Genomic DNA, 22193 nt, shown 5'->3' with positions numbered 1-22193 from the left:
AACATATTAGCCTTTGCAAAGGCTAATCAGGGACATATTAGCCTTTGCAAAGGCTACTCAGGAACATATTAGCCTTTGCAAAGGCTACTCAGGAACATATTAGCCTTTGCAAAGGCTTCTCAGGAACATATTAGCCTTTTCAGAGGCTAATCAGGGACATATTAGCCTTTTCAGTCGGCAAAGGCTACTCAGGAACATATATTTCTGCTTTTATTGCATTTTAAATTTGAAGAAAGTCTCTTATAAATTAAAATCAAATATAGGCCTAAAGTATCATCCCTGATTAGCCTGTGCAGTTGGTAAAAGCTAATCAGTGAAGATCTTTCCGCTTTTATTGTGATTTTAGTTTGAAAAAATTCTCCTCTAAATTACAATCCATATATAGTTTTAAATTAAATTGAAAAATTTGTTTTATATGGTCACACGTATGTTGATGTAATTTTGGTGTATCTAAAAATTAATTTGTATCGAGTTTTCATGCAGTTTCCAAATATTCCAACTGCAGATAAAATGTAGGAGACATTACGTAGCTCCCATTTTAAAGTTACTGAGGGCGTCAAAACTCTCCACTAAAGTAAACACACAATTTTGTGATTTATAGCTCTGTCTTGTCAGGAACTACCCTGTCTGATACTGAGACCACAAAACCTTGCAAGACTTAATAGCTGACAGGTATACTCCTGACCAGACAGCATGGACTTAATAACTGACAGGTAAACTCCTGACCAGACAGCTTGGATGCTCAGGCTGGTCTGGTTACACACTGGCAACATGAAAGCGTGGCTCACATTTTCTATTTTTGACAGATTTACCGGGCCTGCGGTGCTACTGTGCTGTGTTACCCGCTGTTGTTTGAGGTCACAGATTTCTATATGGCCCAGGACATAAGTATTGTAATCGATGATTTGAAGGTACTTTGATTGAAGTAAAATGAAGTTTATACAATCAAGGAAACCTCTGAATAACTCTGCTGCTCATTCTTCTTGCTTAACGCATTTATGCCCAGTGGACTCTCCCATCCTTCTAAATTGGATCAATTTATTTCCAAAATTAGGGGTGTCAAGTATATTTATTTCTATTTTTAGAATATTTCATAAAGAAATTCATTTAAGCAAACAGCGCAGACCCAGATGAGACGCTGGGTCATCTGGGTCTACGCTGTTTGCAATGTCCTTTTTTCAGGACGCTAGGCATGAATGGGTTAAATAAAAATATTTTTATAACAGTTTTCATAATAATAATGAACACAACAAAATGGGCAACACTATTAATGAATTCAATGTAAGGTGCTTAACCTTTTTTCAGTGTTCTTATGTGGATCAGTTTTCACCAACCTTGAATGGAATAATGTTGTGAATTTTATAGTTTGTGTTAGAAAGATATGTTAAAGCTGTGCATGAAATAATTGAAACTGTCTATAGGCAGGGCTTGGCATTAACTTATAAGTATTCTTGTTAAGTTGGACATGTGTCCTATAATTTCACCTATCCTGACCAAAAATACTTGTTCTGGTCTTTAAATGTAATTAAAATGTAATATTTGAAGTTAGTTTTCAGTAATTTAAAAACATAATTTAAAATTAAAACATAATAATTTAGTCCAGGGTTATCTTTTCTTTTATATTAAGTGCTACATCAATTTTGTTTTGATGCAAATTAAGTTAAATTCTTTGAAAGAAATACCACCTGTATGATAGAAGATACTTTTTTAAGTCATATTCCTTGTAGCAAAAATTTGCATCCAAACAATGCAAGAAGATACTTTGCAGGAGCCAAAAGTGACAGAATTGCAAAATTCTTACATTGAAAAGCATGATTCTGTTTCAATTAAAGTTTTATAATTATGACAAACCAATGATGCAAAATGACTGACATTGTAAGCCATTAATAAACTCTATTATTTTATGAATCTTTATTATGTTTCTATTGCTATATATTACACCTCAGAGGTATTGGTCCTTCTATATATATATGACCGGTTTCAGTCTATAAAATGAGATAGAGGAACCTAATAGTATATGGACCGGTCACTATTTTTTGTATATGGACCGTTCGGGGTTACACACCACTAAATTTGCACTGTTTTACTGTAAAATGACGTCATTTTTTAACGAAATGACGTCATTATTCCAGCGAAATTCTTCAGTTTATCTCTTTTAGATCTTAACCATAAACCATCGTACAACACTGTACAATGGTAAAGGGGAAACTCCTCTGTGTAATAGGGACCTCAGTGGAGTTAACTATTTCTTAACTATGGGATGACCTCTTCTGTGTAATATAGACCACAGTGGAGTTTACTATTTCTTAACTATGGGATGACTCTTTCAGAATGATCTGGCCTTCTTATCCAAATGCTGGAAGCTGGCCGGCCGGCCCACCTTCTGTATGCTGATACGGGAAAACAACATACGAGGCCAGAACTTCAGTGAGTTCCTGGACCTGCTTGCTCAGTTCAAGAGTGGAGACGTGGACGGGATACGTGTAAGAGTGGGTCGCCTACAGGTGAGAGAAGACTGTCAGCAGCGTACACAGTGTAAATAACCCATTTATGCCTATCCGACTTTCCCATACTTCTTAATTGGATCAATTTGTTTCCAAAATTAGGGATGTCTAGTATATTTATTTCTATATTTGGAATATTTCTTACAGAAATTCCTTTAAGCAAACAGCGCAAACCCTGATGAGACGCGCATCATACAGTGTGTCATCTGGGTTTACGCTGTTTGCCAAGGCCTTTTTTCTAGACGCTAGGCATAAATGGGTTGACTACCATTATGGAGTTTCAGGATTTATCTAGATTGCTTATACTTTAGAGAAGACATCTCAAAGTTTCACCACAAAAAGCTGGAACTATTATTTGATAATTTTAATAGAACTAAATTGTCTCAGATGTCACTTTTACAATGGCCTATCTGCAATATGGTTAAACAGCAAATGTTAAGGGGTGTTGCTGCAGTTTTGCTGATTTATTTCCATCAAATAGATTTGGTCTAAAATTTATATTTAAAATATACATACAAATACTATATGGAAAATGAAATAAAAACATAGGGTCACCGGCCTTGTTTTGATTTTATTCACCATTATTAACATGTTCTTTTTAAAAAAAACTGCAAAATCTCTAAATGCGTAAAAATAATTGATAACCTATGAAATTGCCAACATGTAGATATTATTATGCCCCCTTTCGAAGAAGAGGGGGTATATTGCTTTGCTCATGTCGGTTGGTCGGTGGGTCGGTCGGTAGGTCGGTCGGTAGGTCGGTCCGTCCACCAGGTGGTTTCCGGATGATAACTCAAGAACGCTTGGGGCTAGGATCATGAAACTTCATAGGTACATTGATCATGACTCGCAGATGTCCCCTATTGATTTTGAGGTCACTAGGTCAAAGGTCAAGGTCACAGGTGAAGGTCACAGTTACTGGAAATAGGCATTATAAGGATTTAGCATGGTTCAAACAAGGGAAACAACTACGGTTTTTGCATGTTCTTTTTATTACAGATTTGCCTCCCTTTAATTCATTCAAAATCTCATTTTACAGCAGAGATTCCAAATCTGACCTGTAAATGAGCCCCATATTTACTGCCAGTGCTAGGTTACCTTTTCCCATTTGATCATTCTTAAGTATTGGTATTGTAATGCTGCTACTGCTGCTGCTACTGCTACTGCTACTACTACTTCTACTACTACTACTACTACTACTACTACTACTACTACTACTACTACTACTACTACTACTACTACTACTACTACTAATACTTCTACTTCTACTTCTACTACTACTACTACTACAACTACTACTACTACTACTACTACTACTACTACTACTTCTACTACTACTACTACTACTACTACTACTACTTCTACTACTACTACTACTACTTCTACTACTACTACTACTACTACTATTACTACTACTACTACTACTACTACTACTACTACTTCTACTACTACTACTACTACTACTACACCACCACCACCACCACTACTACTACTACTACTACTACTACTACTACTACTACTACTACAACTACTACACCACCACCACCACCACCAATTCTACCATGTCTACTATTACTACTTCTACTACTACTGCCACTACTACTACTATTTTTACTACTACTACTACTACTACTACTACTACTACTACTACTTCTTCTACTACTACTACTACTACTACTACTACTACTACTACTTCTACTACTACTTCTACTACTACTACTGCTACTACTACTACTACTACTTCTACTTCTACTACTACTACTACTACTACTACTACTACTACTATTACAACAACTACTACTACTACTACTACTACTACTACTACTACTACTACTACTACTACTACTACACCACCACCACCACCACCACCGTTCACAGTGACAAAAAACGTATTCACACAATGGCTGCTACTACAACTTATAGCCCATATAGGGGGGCATGCATGTTTTACAAACAGCCCTTGTTTAAGCTAAGATACATCATATACCATTTAATTGAACCACACACTACCAATAAAATGGAGTACACAAGTTAAATGTTAAGATTTTTTTTTTGTTGATTTTTTTATGTCACCCCAAAAAATCTTTTTTTTACTATTTTAACCACATAAATGGAAGTTAAAAAAATTCAACCAAATAGAATTCTGCGAAACTGCTCAAATATGTTCATCTTCATATTGTCATCATAAAACACAAATAAAAAAAGGGGGTAACCACACTTTAAGCAGAGATATTTTTGTTTTAATTATCCCTACCATCTAGACTTCGAATTTCATTAAAAAAACAGCAATAAGACAAAACCCAAGTACCGGTACATAGATTGTCAGAAATATGCATAAACATTAGAAATTGTTTACAGTCTTAACTGGGATCACAACAGCTTACCAAAAGATATTAATAAAAAACAATATTTATTCACAAACATAATACCATACAGTATCAAACTCGACCTTAATCATTAATAACTTACATGTTCACAGATTTCGGCATGTTTTGAAGTTTGTGTTTAAATGCTTTAAATTGATAAATGTAAACAACAGGACTAAAAAGCTCCAGTAAAGAACAAGTATGAAATTAATTAAAGAAAGAAAAAAAAGTATAAAAAAAGTTGTTCCCGCCTGGGATCGAACCACTGACAATTGTATTTTGAACCAACTTGGTCATTCTGATGATACTGATAACAAAAATATTGAGTTGTGATAATAGCATCATCGGTGTTGCTATAAATATATCCTCGGTTAAATAAACTGCCGCAACACCCCTTAAGTGTCAGCTACGTACATGATATAATGTGCTCCCATTTGTGTAGTATGAGGATTTATCTTAATGGCAACATTTTTTGGCTGTTGTTTCATTTTTGTTCTCCAAGAGTATCAAGCTTAACCAAATGCACTCTTTGATTAATCACAAACAAAAAAATGCTCTTTTGTGTAAAATAGTTCAAAAAGCTTGACCTATAAACATGTGATGTCCTAATGGGACGATTGAAAATGAATTATATTTCATAGTTAACTTGCATTTTCACTTACTGTTCATTGATAAAGAACTTCAACGGAATCCTCTAAATTTTACCAGACCCTGATATCATCAGCATGCGTCGAGCACCTTGACTTCCTGTCACAGCTGCCTGACCAGTCAGTGTTTGAGTGCTTTGAGCAGTCTAACCACGGCCACTACAGCTTCAAGAGTCTGACGGATATACCCACCATTGCTGACATAGCAGACCAGACCACTCTAGATGAAGCTGTTAGTACTGTATATTCTTATTCTTTATAAACAATTGGGTATAAATTTAATGCTTTAAGACATATTTACTTTGTCTTAACTGCTACGAAAACGTTAAAAAGTACTGTTAAGTGGACATCATTGTACATCCTTTCCTTTCAATTTTGTGTGCATTTCCCTCAACAGGACCTCAAGGTGAAGGCCACGTGGGATCTGATCCAGACATACAAGGCCACAGAGTCTCTGCAGGCACAGAGTCAGATCCTCAAACTGCTACTATACAGGTTTAAGATTTAAGTTATGACTGAAGTTTTTCTTCTCAACAGATATTCATTTTTTATGAATATGTTCCAAAAATAATAGTGAAAGTGGAATCAATATGAAAAGCACAACCTCAAAAATTTCCCTTGTACCTTTAATTTAGCCTTGTTCTTACAAGTTGAAGATTTAAGTAAGGAGTTACTTTTTGAGCTCTCAACAGGTACCTAATTATTTATTTCTATCAAATCTATTTCTATTATTTCCACAATATTGGTTTATTATAATAAATAAATAGCATTATTCTTCTCTAAAATTTGCTTGTTACTTTTAATTTGGTGTATAATGTTTAAGAACAGGGGCTTATGTACAGGTTCAAAATAGAAAATTATTGCCTTAATGACCGGTAAAAATTGTTTAATTTCTTATTCCTATTCTAGAGAGGGTCTGAACTACCATTTTGAGGGGCTCCCGGTCAGCCGTAGATTGGATATGTTGGTCACGAAGGCGGGGCTTCACAAACAGTGGGGCGTGGTCAGACTGTGCTCCGCCCTCCAAGGAAAGCTGGTAGACAGCCTGGCCCCGTCCATCACTAGTATACTGGTCAGGGGAAAACATGTGAGTAGTCATTTGTCTGTTTAGTTGGCTTTAGGCAGGGATGTGAACTGAGCGATGGGGCTTCCTTAACAGCTCAATGAGAGTGTTTTATTTATGCTTAGACCGGGCTTAAAACTGAATGGTGAGGCTTCCGCAACAGCTCACTGTTCGAGTGTTTTGTTTTTGTAGGCAGGGCCCTGAAGTGAACGATGAGTTTTCCTTTAAAGCTGACCGTGGGAGTGTTTTTCATGTCAAAGACAGGGCCCATGAACAATTTGTTATGCCTAAAACAGGGTCCTGAAGTGTATTATGAGCCTTCATCCACAGGTCACTTTTGGTGTGTTTTTGTTATGCCTTAGACATGGCTGTGAAGTGTATAATGAGACTGCCTATAAAGCTCACTGCGGGAGTGTTTTGATATGCCCCCAGTAGGGTGGCATATAGCAGTTTAACTCAGTCAGTATGTCAGTCAGTCTGTCCGTTCGTCAGAAAAAAACTTTGGCCATAACTTTTTCAATATTGAAGATAGCAACTTGATATTTGGCATGCATGTGTATATCATGGAGCTGAACATTTTGAGTGGTGAAAGGTGAAGGTCAAATGTCAAATATATGGCATCTGTTCGTACGAAAACTTTAACATTGGCCATAACTTTTTCAATATTGAAGATAGCAACTTGATATTTGGCATGCATGTGTATCTCATGAAGCTGCACATTTTGAGTGGTGGAAGTTCAAGGTCAAGGTCATCCTTCAAGGTCAAGGTCATCCTTCAAGGTCAAAGGTCAGCAAAAAAATATTCAAAGCGGCGTTATCATGAAGCTGCACATTTTGAGTGGTGGAAGTTCAAGGTCAAGGTCATCCTTCAAGGTCAAGGTCATCCTTTAGGGTCAAAGGTCAAAAAAAATATTAAAAACTGCATTCTCGTGAAGCTGCACATTTTGAGTGGTGGAAGTTCAAGGTCATCCTTCAAGGTCAAGGGTAAAAAAAAAATATAATAAAAAATTAAAGCGGCGCAATAGGGGGCATTGTGTTTCTGACGAACACATCTCTTGTTTATGCCTTAGACAGGGCCTCAAAGTGTACAATCAGGATTCCTTTACAGCTTACTGTGGGTGTGTTTGGTCACGAGGAGGAGGTTCTAGACAAGCCTGTGTCGCCCAATGAGATCAAGGCAATCCTGTACAACAAGTGTCTGCCCCACGACATCTGCCAGGCCGTCCTGCAGCAGGAGCTCATACTGGCCATCGGCAAACACATCGCCACCGTACCTGAACAGTATGATGGCATACTGAAGATTCGTATTGGGTATGCGTGTGTTGTCATGAATTTTATTCACAATTATCAGTAGTATGAAAAATGATGTTATTATTAAAATTTAAATATCGAACTGTATTTTTTGTTATCCATATAAAAGACACACCAGTATATTTATATTGAGACGCAGACAACTTGTGTCTGCAAAAAAATGCATCTTATATTACGGAAAATAGGTTTTATTATACAAATATGGATTTTTGTCTATCAATACATACTAAATTCTTCTTAAAGTCGTATCCGCTACTAGCGTTTTCTGTTTCCGTATCATGTAAGTAGGCGGACTACTTTTTTATGTTGCCACAAATGTTTGGTTTACTTATGCCTCAAAACATTAACATCACACTTGTAATGATACAAAATCCTCTTTTACAATCGTCTAATGCCGTGGATACCAACTCTTGGTGTCTTTGCGAATTCTCAAGAGTGCTTCTTTAGTGTGTATAGCATTTGCTTTTTTTACAGGCAGAAACCATATCAATTGAATAACTGGAATTTTCCAATGTACATGATATGTTTGTATTTGGCAGGTGGTTTGTACGTGCCATGGAGATGGAGTTGGAACAGGAAGAGGAAAGTGTAAGCGTGACCTCGTTATCTCCGTATCAGGTACGTGATGCATAATGTAAGACTTAAACAACTTAAACATGACTTTATCACCCAATATCCAACTTTCAGTTCAGATATCTGTTTACTGTTTATCGATACATCTGTACAAAAGCAAAGCCGTGCATTATTTAATACATATGTATAAGAAAAAGACAATTAAACTCTTTAGAATAATCAAATTAATGCAGGGGTCTCGCGAGTGGGCGAAATGGGCGATTCCTTCGCCAAATTAATCGTCACTTCGCACATTAATTTCATGAAGGCGAAGTGACTTCTCTTCCTTTTAATGATTTACTTTGTGCCAGACATTGACCGATTAAAATCTATTTGATGTTGAGAATTGGACACAGGAGGATTCTCAGCCATTAGTGCCCCATGTACAAGTCATGCAGGTTTTTTTTGGGGTTGTTGGGGATGGGGCCTTTAGCCCTTATGTGGGGGAAATTTTACGCGTGATTTTCTACTTTGGGGGAAAAATACTTTCTCTCTCATTATAACATTTGTACATGTTTGCACTATATTCATTGCTTTTTTCATAATTTAGTACGTTTGACAAGATTAAAGTAAAAAAAAGTTGAGATATTATAATCACGAGACATATCTTTCTATTAATTTTTTTTTTTTTTTGGGAGGGGGGGGGGGGGATTTTTTGGACCAGAAAGGGAAAAAAAAACAGCCTAGTTTGGTGGGGGAAAACGCCGATATTCGGCGTCTGTTATATAAGGTAGAAAACCCCTGTCATGCTAAGTTGAACATTCAAAAGAAACAGCCTGGAGCTATTACACTTCTTGAAATTGTTAATAGATGATGCCTTGATTAATTGCCTTCTGCTGGCAACCAATAACTATGATTTAGCTATGTTAAATAGCCCATTAAATAATACTAAGGAATGATCAAATGGGAAGATGTAACCTAGCACTGGCAATAAATATGGGGCTCATTTACAGGTCAGATTCGGAATCTCTGCTGTAAAATGAGATTTTAAATGAATTTTTAATTTAAAACAAATATTTGTAACAAAATATGAATTTGATTTAATGTTGAATTGCTTAAAATTAACAAGGAAGTAAAAAGATTCTGAACATTACTGGCTTGTTACAATTGAAGTTTCTTTGATACACCTGTTTAGGAAAAAAAGTAATTAAAAGTACAATTATAATCAACAATCAATGAGAAATAAGGAAAATGTTGGTTTTATACACTTAAAATGTCTATTGTATAAAACAAGTGAAGAGTTGATTGAAAGCTGAACAGAAACCACTAAGTTGCTGCAAAATATACGTAAAACTAAGATCTATGACCAAAATGTACCATTTCTCCCAAATATGTTACCAATTCTCCCTATTTTGGCTTTAGGGAGAAGTGACTTCTCCATAAATTTTGAGCCTAGCTTGACCCCTGTAATGTGAAATCATTTATGTTTTTCTTCATGAAATTTGATGGTTTTTAGCTCACCTGTCACGAAGTGACATGTTGAGCTTATGTGACTGTGTGATGTCCGGCGTCCGTTGTGCGTGTGTGCATGCGTGTGTCCGTCAACAATTTGTTTGTGTAGACAGTAGAGGTCACAGTTTTCATCCAATCTTTATGAAATTTGGTCAGAATGTTTATCTTGATGAAATCTGGGTTGGGATTGTATTTGGACCATCTGGGGTCAAAAACTAGGTCACTAGGTCAAATAATAGAAAACCCTTGTGAAGACAATAGAGGTCACAGTTTTCATCCAATCTTTATGAAATTTGGTCAGAATGTTTATCTTGATAAAATCTGGGTTGGGATTGTATTTGGGTCATCTGGGGTCAAAAACTAGGTCACTAGGTCAAATCATAGAAAAACCTTGTGTAGACAATAGAGGTAACAGTTTTCATCCAATTATTATGAAATTTGGTCAGAATGTTTATCTTGATGAAATCTGGGTTGGGATTGTATTTGGGTCATCTGGGGTCAAAAACTAGGTCACTAGGTCAAATCATAGAAAAACCTTGTGTAGACAATAGAGGTCATAGTTTTCATCTGATCCTAATGAAATTTGGTCAGAATTTTTATCTTGGATAATATCTGATTTTTGATCGTATATGGGTCATCTGGGGTCAAAAATTAGGTCACCGGGCCAATTCTAGTAAAACCTTGTGTAGATGAAAGAGGTCACAGTTTTCATCATGTCTTAATGAAGTTTTGTCAGAATGTATTAATTAATGAAATCTGGCTTGGGATTGTATATGGGTCTGATTGAATTTAAGTTGATGTAGCAAGGTTAGTCAGGTGAGCGATTCAGGGCCATCATGGCCCTCTTGTTTTTTTTTTAATATCCTTTTCATAAATGTCTGATTTTGAAGAACAAATGAATTTGTGTCATTCATTTTTCGATGTGTTTGTGTTAATTATTGGATCAGTCAATCCATGAAATCAAGAAACATAATGACCCACGAATAATAATGATTTTGCAGTCTTTTTCTTCCAACTGACCACCTGAGCAATCATGTGATAAAAGGAAAGTAAAATAAACCACAAGAGAAAGGTTAAACATCACCATCAAAAAGTTGTAAAATATTGCTGGGGCTACATTAGAAAAAGTAACCAAACTGATCAGGCTTTTCACCTTGCCACTTTTTAGCAGTACTTGTGTGTGATTTCTGGTCCTATATCTTAACCTATCACAGATTTGCTGTTTGCAGGTGAAACAGCTTTTAAACCTATACTTTATGTAATGGAAATAACTTTCGTAAAAATGCTTATTCATAATTATAAACAATAATAGATATTTGGGTGGACAGGACCAGAGGTAAAGATGAGATGAGATGAGATTTGTAATGTCAACTTGGGTCATTCTAAGCAAATTTTTCTGAGAAGTTACCCATTCAAAGTATCTTAAGAATCAAGAGAAATATCAAGAAAACTTTAAGAATTATAAATTTAAACGAGTGTGCTAGTTAGTTTTAAGGTAAAGATAACCATTATTGCTATTAACTTTCAGATCAAGATATTAAAGGTTAATGTCACAAGGCATGCAATATTTAAGAAAATCTTTTAATGATTGACCATATAGACGACTTTGCTTTAAGTCAGGTGTATACATATTGTACGCACATTCCTGGTTCCAGGTGAAGCAGCTACTCATTAGTGTAAGTCAAGGTTTACATATTGTACACACATTCCTGGTTCCAGGTGAAGCAGCTACTCATTAGTGTAAGTCAGGTTTTACATATTGTACACACATTCCTGGTTCCAGGTGAAGCAGCTACTCATGAGCATCATCAATGTTCACCAGAGCGATGATTACGAGGTTCGAAGCCCTCTTCAGCGTCGCCAGCTCGACGGCGCCCTCAGTCGAGTGCCAAAGGACTTTTACGAGCGGGTGTGGGAGATTCTGGAACGAACACCCGGTGGCATCAAAGTGGCTGGATACCTCCTGCCTCAGGTGTGTTGCTATGGAAACCAAATCGCGGCAAAGATGTCATCATGACATAGTGGATATGGTATCAGCTTTGCGTCCAGGATAGTCTGAGTGCAATCCCTACTAGGGGATCGTTCTGAATGTCTAACCAAATACACCAAGTAATGGGTCGTCCAAGGAAATAGACTCCATAGTATCTTTATAATTTATGCCTCGGCTTTTAATGTAACTGACCATATATGTTTAAAGTACCTTCAAAATAACAACATTTTGGTAATAATCAATAGAACAGTTTTTATGAATGTTATGGATGATAGTGCCTCTGGTGTTAATCAGCTTATTATTACTTATGCTTAGTTCTTCAACCAGTTCTGCATTAAAAAATATCTTAGTACAAAAAACATCAAATCCAGCCAATGTATATAAAACCATCCATTTAAAAAATGAGAAACATCCTTTGACAACCGGTTAAATGCATGCGCATAAGGGTTAGGGTTAGGGTTAACCCTAACCCTGTCGTTCCGGATCAGCATGTCCAGTCTGCTAATGGGGGACGACAGTTTCCACTTTTATTGTATTTTTAGCTCATCTATTTTTATTTTTTTTAAATTGCTATTGTCATCACCTTGGCGTTAGTGTCGGCGTCCGGTTAAGTTTTGCGTTTAGGTCCACTTTTCTCATTAAGTATCAATGCTATTGCATTCAAACTTGGTACACTTACTTACTATCGTGAAGAGACTGGGCAGGCAAAGTTACACAACTCTGGCGTGCATTTTGACAGAATAATGTGCCCTTTTTATACTTAGAAAATTAAAAATGTTGGTTAAGTTTTGTGTTTAGGTCCATTTTATTCCTTAAGTATCAAAGTTATTGCTTTCATACTTGCAACACTTACTAACTGTCATAAGGGGACTGTGCAGGCAAAGTAATGTAACTCTGACTGGCATTTTGACAGAATTACGTGCCCTTTTTATACTTAGAAAATTGAAAAGTTGGTTAAGTTTTGTGTTTAGTTCCACTTTATTCCCAAAGTATGAAAGATACATACCTGCAACACTAACTAACTATCATAAGGGGACTGTGCAGGCAAAGTTATGTAACTCTAACTGGCATTTTGACAGAATTATGGGCCCTTTATACTTAGAAAATTAAACATTGGGTTAAGTTTTGTGTTTTGATCCACTTTACCCCTAAAGTATCATAGATATTGCTTTCATACTTGCAACACTCGCAGACTATCATCAGGGGACAGTAAAGGACAAGTTGCATAACTCTGATTGTCATTTTTACGGAGTTATGGCCCTTTTTTGACTTAGTTACTTTGAATATATGGTTAAATTTTGTGTTTAGATCCACTTTACTTCTAAAGTATCAAGGCTATTGCTTTCAAACTTCAAATACTTTCATGCTATCATGAGGGTACTGTACCTGGCATGTTGAATTTTACCTTAACCTTTGAATGACCTTGACTCAAGGTCAAATTATTAAATTTTGCTATAATTGCCATAACTTCTTTATTTATAATTAGATTTGATTGATACTTAAACAAAACAACTCTTATCACAATAGACTCCACCCAGACCATACCCCACGCCCTCCCCCCCCCCCAAATCCCCCCCCCCCAATTTTTTTATGTCCCCCAACCATTATAGTGGGGGACATATTGTTTTTGCCCTGTCTGTTGGTCTGTTTGCTCCAACTTTAACATTTGCAATAACTTTTTCAATATTCAAGATAGCAACTTGATATTTGGCATGCATGTGTATCTCATAGAGCTGCACATTTTGAGTGGTGAAAGGTCAAGGTCATCCTTCAAGGTCAGAGGTCAAATATATGTGGCCAAAATCCCTCATTTTATGAATACTTTGGCAATATTGAAGATACTTACTTGATATTTGGCATGCATGTGTATCTCATTGAGCCGCACATTTTGAGTGGTGAAAGGTCAATGTCATCCTTCAAGGTCAGAGGTCAAGTATATGTGGCCAAAATCGCTTATTTTATGAATTCTTTGGCAATATTGAAGATACCAACTTGATATTTGGCATGCATGTGTATCTCATGGAGCCGCACATTCTGAGTGGTGAAAGGTCAAGGTCATCCTTCAAGGTCAAAGGTCAAACAAACAAACAAAATTCAAAGCAGCGCAGAAGGGACATAGTGTTTCTGACAAACACATTTTTCAATATTGAAGATAGCAACTTGATATTTGGCATGCATGTGTATCTCAAGGTCAAGGTGATCCTTCAAGGTCATCCATCAAGGTCAAAGGTCAAAAAAGTTTTTAAAAAATAAAGCGGCTTTCTCATGAAGCTGCACATTTTGAGTGGTGGAAGTTCAAGGTCAAGGTCATCCTTCAAGGTCAAGGTCATCCTTCACGGTCAAAGGTAATTTTTATTTTTTTTTCAAAGCGGCGTTCTCGTGAAGCTGCACATTTTGAGTGGTGGAAGTTCAAGGTCAAGGGCATCCTTCAAGGTCAAAGGTAAAAAAAAAATTATTTTAAAGCGACGCAGAAGGGGACATAGTGTTTCCGACAAACACATTTCTTGTTTTTTCTTAAAGATCATCTAATGAATGACCACCACACCCTAACATTATACCCCCCCCCCCAAACCCCCCCCCCCCCAAAAAAAAATGTTTTTTTTTAAACTTGGTTAAAAAATACAGATATTTTTTTTAAACAAGTTTAAAAAACACAAATATTTTTTTGTATTATTTTCATTTTTGAAATACCGTCCAACCATCCCTCCCAAGATTCCCCCCCCCCCCCCCCCCCCTCAAAATAAAATATTTTTGTTGCATTATTTTGGCCTTTTGGGAAAATAATGTAATAAATGACCACACCCCCACACTATACACCCCCTCCACTCCACCCCTCCCTCCTTTGTGATTGAAATTGAGATAGGTCCCTTCACCTTTTAAAAGAAAAATAGATGAGTGGTCTGCACCCGCAAGGCGGTGCTCTTGTTAGATTTAAGTCTCCTCAAGGAAAATCTATTTTTGGCAGAAAGTGTGGTCCCAGGTAAGCCATTGTGGAATACACGGGCTTATATGGTACGACAATTTACGCAAATGTGTTCAGCCCAGTTTTCCCATAAAGAGGCTCATGTGGTATCAATTTCAGCCACCACACTGTCGGACATGACAATGCTCCTTTCAATTTCAGCCACCACACTGTCGGACATGACAATGCTCCTTTCAATTTCAGTCACCACACTGTCGGACATGACAATGCTCCTTTCAATTATAGCAACCCACACTGTCAGACATGACAATGCTCCTTTCAATTTCAGCCACCACACTGTCGGACATGACAATGCTTCTTTCAATTATAGCAACCCACACTGTCAGACATGACAATGCTCCTTTCAATTTCAGTCACCACACTGTCGGACATGACAATGCTCCTTTCAATTTCAGCCACCACACTGTCGGACATAACAATGCTCCTTTCAATTATAGCAACCCACTCTGTCGGACATGAAAATGCTCCTTTCAATTTCAGCCACCACACTGTCGGACATGACAATGCTCCTTTCAATTTCAGCAACCCACACTGTCAGACATGAGAATGCTCCTTTCAATTTCAGCAACCCACACTGTCAGACATGACAATGCTCCTTTCAATTTCAGCAACCCACACCGTCAGACATGACAATGCTCCTTTCAATTTCAGCAACCCACACTGTCAGACATGACAATGCTCATTTCAATTTCAGCAACCCACACTGTCGGACATGACGATGCAGGAGCTAAACTTCTCCCTGCTCGTGGAGCAGATGTTGAGTAAGATCATCGACCCTGCGTACCGCCAGCTCATGGTCGAGGCTTTCATGGTCGTGTCCACCATCCTGCAACGAAACCCTGAACTGGTCTTCCATCAGTCTGTCAACATGGATAAGGTATGGATGTGCTGTAATTTCCATTTATGGGCCACGTTTTGGGAAAACTGGGCTTAATGCGTTTGTGTAAAGTGTCTGCACAGGCTAATCAGGGAGGACACTTGCAGCCGAATCTGGGTTTTCGTTAAGAAGAGACATCCTTTGATAAACAAATCATAGAAAGCAAGAAAATTGTGTCTTTGATTTGACTGTATGGACTTAACAGGTTAATCTGGCACAACACTATACGCGCATGCCTGAAACCAGGTTTCATCAGATCGTATTTCAAATATATTTTGTCTTCCCTTTCAGATTATCAAGCAGCCATCAATTGACAAAGCACATTATTGGTGAACAACCATCACTTTTACTGATAGTCATGTTTCAGAAGCAATTATTTCTACACTTCAAGTTATAAATCATTATCTGGAAAGTCTTGGGTTTAATGCATGTGCATAAAGTGTCATCCCAGATTATCCTGTGCATTCTGCTCAGGCTTTCAGGAATGAAACATTTCCGCTTTTATGTATTGTTCGTTTAAAGGAAGTCTTTTCTTAGCGACAATTAAGTTTATGAGGAAAGTGTCCTCCCTTATAAAGGTCTGCCGACTGCATTGTCTAAGCTGGGACGACATTTCACGCACATGAATTAAGCCCAATTTTGTACACAACGAGTTTCAAACTGTTTAATTTGCAGACGATCCAGGACGCATTTGAAGAGTTCCAGAAAGACAAGAACCGTCTGGAGGGACACGAGAAACAGGACGATATGAAGCTGTTCTTTAACACTCTGCCAAACGTTAAGCACGGAACCACCAGCTACATCATCAAGGCTGTCGTGAAAAACCTCCTCGACGGGGACATCAAAGTGTCTATGGAGGAGATGTGTACCATAGCCTGAGCCAATATGGCCTGAGACAATATGGCCTTGAGAAAATATTGCCTGAGACAATATAGTGTGAGACAATACCGCCTGAGACCTATATGCATATGCCACTTTGCGCTATCTGATATTAGGAATAACGTAGTATTGCCTCAATTCTTTACCAAAAATTAATGCTTGATTTTTCTGCTGATCCGCGGATCCAATTGACCCTGGGCAGGCTTTTGTGATTCATGTAAATTTGTACACAAATGGGGATGAAGAGGTATGACTTACGCGGCATATTTCTGAAGCGGCCCGGGAACTGATCTAAACCTCTCCACATAATACATTGGCAGCATTATCCACATATTGCGCTTGTAGCATTTTTGTAACGCGCGATGTCATTGGTTGCAGTTTCCCGATCTTCCAATCAAAATCGGTCTTTGAAAATGTGTTTGTTATTGCTTTGCTGATTCGTTTGCAAATGACGTCGTTGTGAAGACATAAACGGTTATCGAAAGAATGAACGACTTTTATCGAATCTCGGCTATTTAAAAATCATTGAATAACAAATTGAAATTGGAATTCATAGAACAAAGGATGTACATAAAGAAGAAAGCAATACCAGTTTCCGAAAGGGTAAGGCAACCATCCTGGTAACCCGGTAGTCGGATGCGTCTTCCATCATTCATGTGAACAAATCTTGAACTACGGATCTTGTGGTTATTTGTCTTTAATTGAACACTATAAAAGTGCTGACAATATTGTGAAAGTAAACCGTTTGCCAGCTTCTTGTACAGGCATCGAGAAAAAATTGGGGAAAGTAAATGTATTCACTCCAATTAATACCATGAATTAATACGATATTGTCCACTTTTATAGATTTGTTCATGCAAAGAAGTCTTTACTTAACAAAAATTCAGTCTGGGCGGAAAGTGTCGTCCGTGATTAGCCTGTGCGGACTGCACAGACTTATATGGGACGAAACTTTACGGCCATGCATTAAGCCCGGTTTTTCCAGAGCAAGGACCATTTATAAGTATTTTTAATATGATGCCTGGTCCATGAAATATGTTTGTCTTTGTGCCACATCGTTTGTTTATAACAAAACGTTGTCACCTGTGTTTCAAGTATACAGATATGTTTTGACTTTATTGTTGAATTGTTGTTATCTATTTACACGTGATCCGTTGTGCGTTGATTTAGTTAACCTATATTAAAACACTTAACAAATAACTAATGTTTTTGTTTTTCGCTAGTTAAAGTATTCACATAAAATTTATTAATAATAAAACTTAACAAAGATATTTTTCTCTTGTAAACACTTGATTAACCATCAAAAACAAACCGTAAATCTAAATATGTACGTTAAATTTCTCAAATGAACTGTTAAAATGTTCCTGTCTCGCTAGTGTGGCTTGATTTATGCTTCACTGGAATTCCGGAACCGGTTATTTAACCCATTTATGCCTAGCGTCTAGAAAAAAGGCCTTGGCAAACAGCGTAGATGAGTGATGCGGCGTCTCATCTGGGTCTACGCTGTTTGCTGTAAGGAATTTCTGTAAGAAATATTCTAAATATGGAAATAAATATACTAGACATCCCTAATTTTGGAAATAAATTGATCCAATTTAGAAGGATGGGTGAGTCCACTAGGCATAAATGGATTAAATTTGCAAGGAGATTAATTGAGCTGCGTAGAACGATAACGTCAAAAACATAACCGTGGATACAGCCACTTATATAAAACTGGTATTTCTATAGATAAACTTCAAAATTGTTGATATTACATCAAAACTATATGAAAATATGCAGTCCTACCAAGTTACTCCCAAAATGGCTAGATTTTAGCAATCGCTTATCAGCAGAACTAATCAGGGTTAACTGTTCTGTGGTCATAAAGCATACTCACCTGTAAGGCTGACCACAGCCTGCTTGGCGAAAATAAATAAACCCAGGTGTTATCTCTGGCAAGATCTAAATCTGCTGCACATGTTTCAGAGGGTTATCGACCAGTGTAATAAGCAGTTGTGCCAAATATTAAATGCCAATAAAAAATGAATATGTATAAAACCAGGGACCTATACATGTTTGTATAGGTCCCTGATAAAACGGGTAAGCTTGAAATTTGTTATTAAAATAATTTTATGTTCACCTTTGTTAGATTTTAAATTTTACATGTAACAAGCCCGAACATGTATTATGAAATGATTGAAATTAAAACTAATAGAACTTATATGATTTTAAAAGTAAGTTTTCTTTACTCTTTCAGAATCTTTTTTTGCTGAGAAGGGACCACCTTTGAGTGCAGGGCTAATCTGGGACGACACTTTAACCAAATGCATTAAACCCCGTTTTCCCAGAGCGCGGCTCAGATGAAATTAAAGAGCGTTTTGATATTTAACCACATTCTCTTGGGTCGAGGATAGGAATACACTGAAGCTTGTGAAATCAACTTAATATTTACTGGAAATGGCGCGGCAGATGCCGACGCATATCCCCACGCCGCCCGTGTTGACATAAGAGATGGTCAGTGTTAAAGTGACGTCACGCCAATTGGTGAATAAATGAAGAAGTTATGTTAAAACAAAATTTTGGGCCCCAGCCCAACCCCATTCTCCTCCATCTCCTCCCACACTATTAGCACTAGAACCTTGAAACTTACACACATGGTAGCTATGAGCATGTGTGCGACCCTGCACTATTTGGAATTTTGATCTGACCCCTGGGTCAAAAGTTGTTATCATGTGCGTCGCATGTTGTAAGTAAATCGAGTTTTTTTACCCATTTATTTACCCATAACTTTTGACCCAGGGGTCAGATCAAAATTTCGTCACAGTCAACGTCGCACATATGCTCATAGTTAACAAGTTTCAAGGTCCTAGTGCTAATAGTGTAGGAGAAAATATGGTCCGATCAAAAATAAAACGGAGATCAATACAATATCCCCAAGACTTTAAAAACGTGGGGATTATTAAACATTCATAAATTACTTGTTAATATTTCATTTTAAAAACTCAATGCATGGCTTAAACCCCAAATTAATAAATATCCGAGATAAAAAGCAAATTCACGCGGAGCTTTAGGGTAGACAAAAACGAGTTGACATGAAATAAATAAACGGAAAAAGAGAATCTGGATTGATCTATGGCAATAAGAACTGATGTTCAGGTCCCGCTGCGAATTTAATAAACCTTACGTGTTTAAAATATTAATAAATTCATGTTCGCGTTTTGATTACCAAAGATTGACGAAGCAACGCGTATACATTCAGACAAGGACGTGTGTTTTCTGTCCAAAGTGTTTACTTAGCTAGCGGTTTGGAATTTGCATTAGTAACAATAAACGTTGTTCGAGTTTGTCGATATTTAAATTTTACATTGTGGTCGGTTGAAGATGAAACCAGTTGGAAACTCTGGGGGTGCGCATTTTCTTCCATTTATCCCTTCGTCCATCCATCCCATTTCGTAATCACTTTGAAAAAATTCAGATTTTGTAAATAACTTAGCGGAATTATTCAGCATCATAAGCGGAATCGTCATTCACACTCTCAAGGTCAAGGTCACACTTAGAGGGAAAAGATCGAATTTGTAATCTCTTGCTTATGATTGCTCAATGGCCACGTCATTAGAGTCGCGTTCTGATAAAACTGGGCATAATGCTTGTGCGTAAATTGTCATCCCTGATTAGCCTGTTCAGTCCGCACAGGCTAATCAGGGACGAAAATTTCCGCTTTTATGGAATTTTTCGTTTAAACGATGTCTCTTCTTAGCGAAAATCCAGTTTAGGCGGAAAGTGTCGTCCTGGATTACCCTGTGCGGATTGCATAGGCTTATCTGGGATGACACTTTACGCACATGCATTATGACCAGTTTTCTCAGAACGGAACTCATTACAGGAAAAGGTTCGAGATTAATTCGAAGAAAGGAATATTCATAATTATGAGACAATGCGACGCGCGAAGTCCGTACTTCCTATGTCATATTCCTGTACATAGGTATATTGTTGTCCTGCCATTTCAAAAGATTGAAGGGATGAAAAAACTTGGCGGAAATTTAAAAGACATAAAGATATCTGTAAATATCACTTGAAACTGGTCTGCTGATTGAAATGCTCCATTGACTGTCTATTAAGGCATGATTATGAAAAATTAATTTATTGAACACCTATCCAAAAAGGACATACGAAATACTTAAACGTGCATGCACACACTTTCACCGAGGCATTTTCGAAGCCTAAGCAACATGTCGAGCCCATCATTGTCAATACTATCTCTAATAATTTGAGTCGCGTTCTGAGAAAACTTGACAATATGCATGTGCGTAAAGTGTCGTCCCAGATTAGCCTGTGCAGTCCGCACATGCTAATCATGGACGACACTTTCCGCCTCAATTGGATTTTTGCTAAAAAGAGACTTAATTTATACGAAATTTATATGTCATAAAAGCGGAAAGTGTCGTCCCTGATTAGCCCGTGCGGACTGCAATTTGAAAAATGTATAGCACACCATCTCCACATGGTTAATACTGCTGGGAAATTATTTTAAAATTGCATTTTCTTACAAATTAACCTGCTATGTTATATACGGACACATTAAAAACACTTAAAAAAGTTATATGGACGTTAAGAAACGTATTCAACAAACGTGTTATCATTTTTTCAAATATCGATCCGAATGTCGAAATTGCGAATCGTGAATCTCTTTGAGTGATGCAGTTTTTTTAATACACTCCAATATGTGACTGGCTGACCCCTGATGATTGACCGAGTGCCTGGTTGTAGACCAATTATATATACTGCACCTGGTCATATGATACAGCGACGATCTCGCGGTTATACATTAAGTATGATGTATCGTATCCTGAATTATTCATTTAAATCATTGCGACCATATGGCCGTTCGCCGTCTTACACCAACCCGTGCATAGCTACGATAACAATCTAATAACAAGTGAAAGTACAACTCCCCAACCTTCTCCTTTAAAACTTCTCATTTACACCGTTTTTCGCAAAACATGATCAAAAGACTAAAAAAATGCCTCCAAAAGCAGAAACAAAATAATATAATTTGCAACAGATACAAAAGCAACACGACTCAAACAGCAAAAAGCCCATCATAAAGCTATAGTAGCATTGCCAAAATTAAAAATAACGGACACGATCAGTATTTGAGCCACTCTGTGTGAAAACGGGTATTCATGCATGTGCGTAAAGTGTCATCCAAGATTAGACTGTGCAGTCCGCACAGGCTTATCAGGAACAACACTTTCCGCATAAACCGGTTTTTCGCTAAGTCAAGACTTCATTAAAACGAAAAATACAAAAAAAGCAAAAAGTGTCGTCCCTGATTAGACTGTGCGCACTGCACAGGCTAATTTTGGGACAACACTTTACGCACAGGCGTTAAGCCCCATTTAACAGGGCTAATTTATTGAACGTCTCTGAAACCGGTATCAAAGAGATAATATAAATTAACTAAAGTACATTTTAATAAAGAGCATCGTGCTTGTATTTGAATGATGGATTAAAATAAAATGAACAGAACA

The 22193-nt window shown here is 37.2% G+C and overlaps 1 protein-coding gene across 2 annotated transcripts in view; it reads left to right on the top strand.

The window, feature by feature from the left end:
* The window catches only part of LOC127838674 (phosphorylase b kinase regulatory subunit beta-like), a 59065-nt gene extending 41182 nt beyond the window's left edge, over positions 1-17883 (top strand). For both annotated transcript variants that reach the window (XM_052366543.1, XM_052366542.1), the window contains 10 exons: positions 807-911; positions 2331-2504; positions 5579-5749; positions 5915-6012; positions 6427-6604; positions 7688-7890; positions 8430-8508; positions 11738-11926; positions 15622-15804; positions 16480-17883. In XM_052366543.1, the coding sequence (XP_052222503.1) occupies positions 807-911; positions 2331-2504; positions 5579-5749; positions 5915-6012; positions 6427-6604; positions 7688-7890; positions 8430-8508; positions 11738-11926; positions 15622-15804; positions 16480-16683 (1584 nt within the window). In that variant the 3' untranslated portion in view covers positions 16684-17883. The remainder of the gene's footprint in view (positions 1-806; positions 912-2330; positions 2505-5578; positions 5750-5914; positions 6013-6426; positions 6605-7687; positions 7891-8429; positions 8509-11737; positions 11927-15621; positions 15805-16479) is intronic.
* The last annotated feature ends 4310 nt before the right edge of the window (positions 17884-22193 follow it).

The sequence above is a fragment of the Dreissena polymorpha genome, chromosome 7 (assembly GCF_020536995.1).
Source record: "Dreissena polymorpha isolate Duluth1 chromosome 7, UMN_Dpol_1.0, whole genome shotgun sequence".
Lineage (NCBI taxonomy): Eukaryota > Metazoa > Mollusca > Bivalvia > Myida > Dreissenidae > Dreissena > Dreissena polymorpha.
Note: the sequence above shows the minus strand (reverse complement) of the source record. Positions and strands in the feature narration are given on the sequence as shown.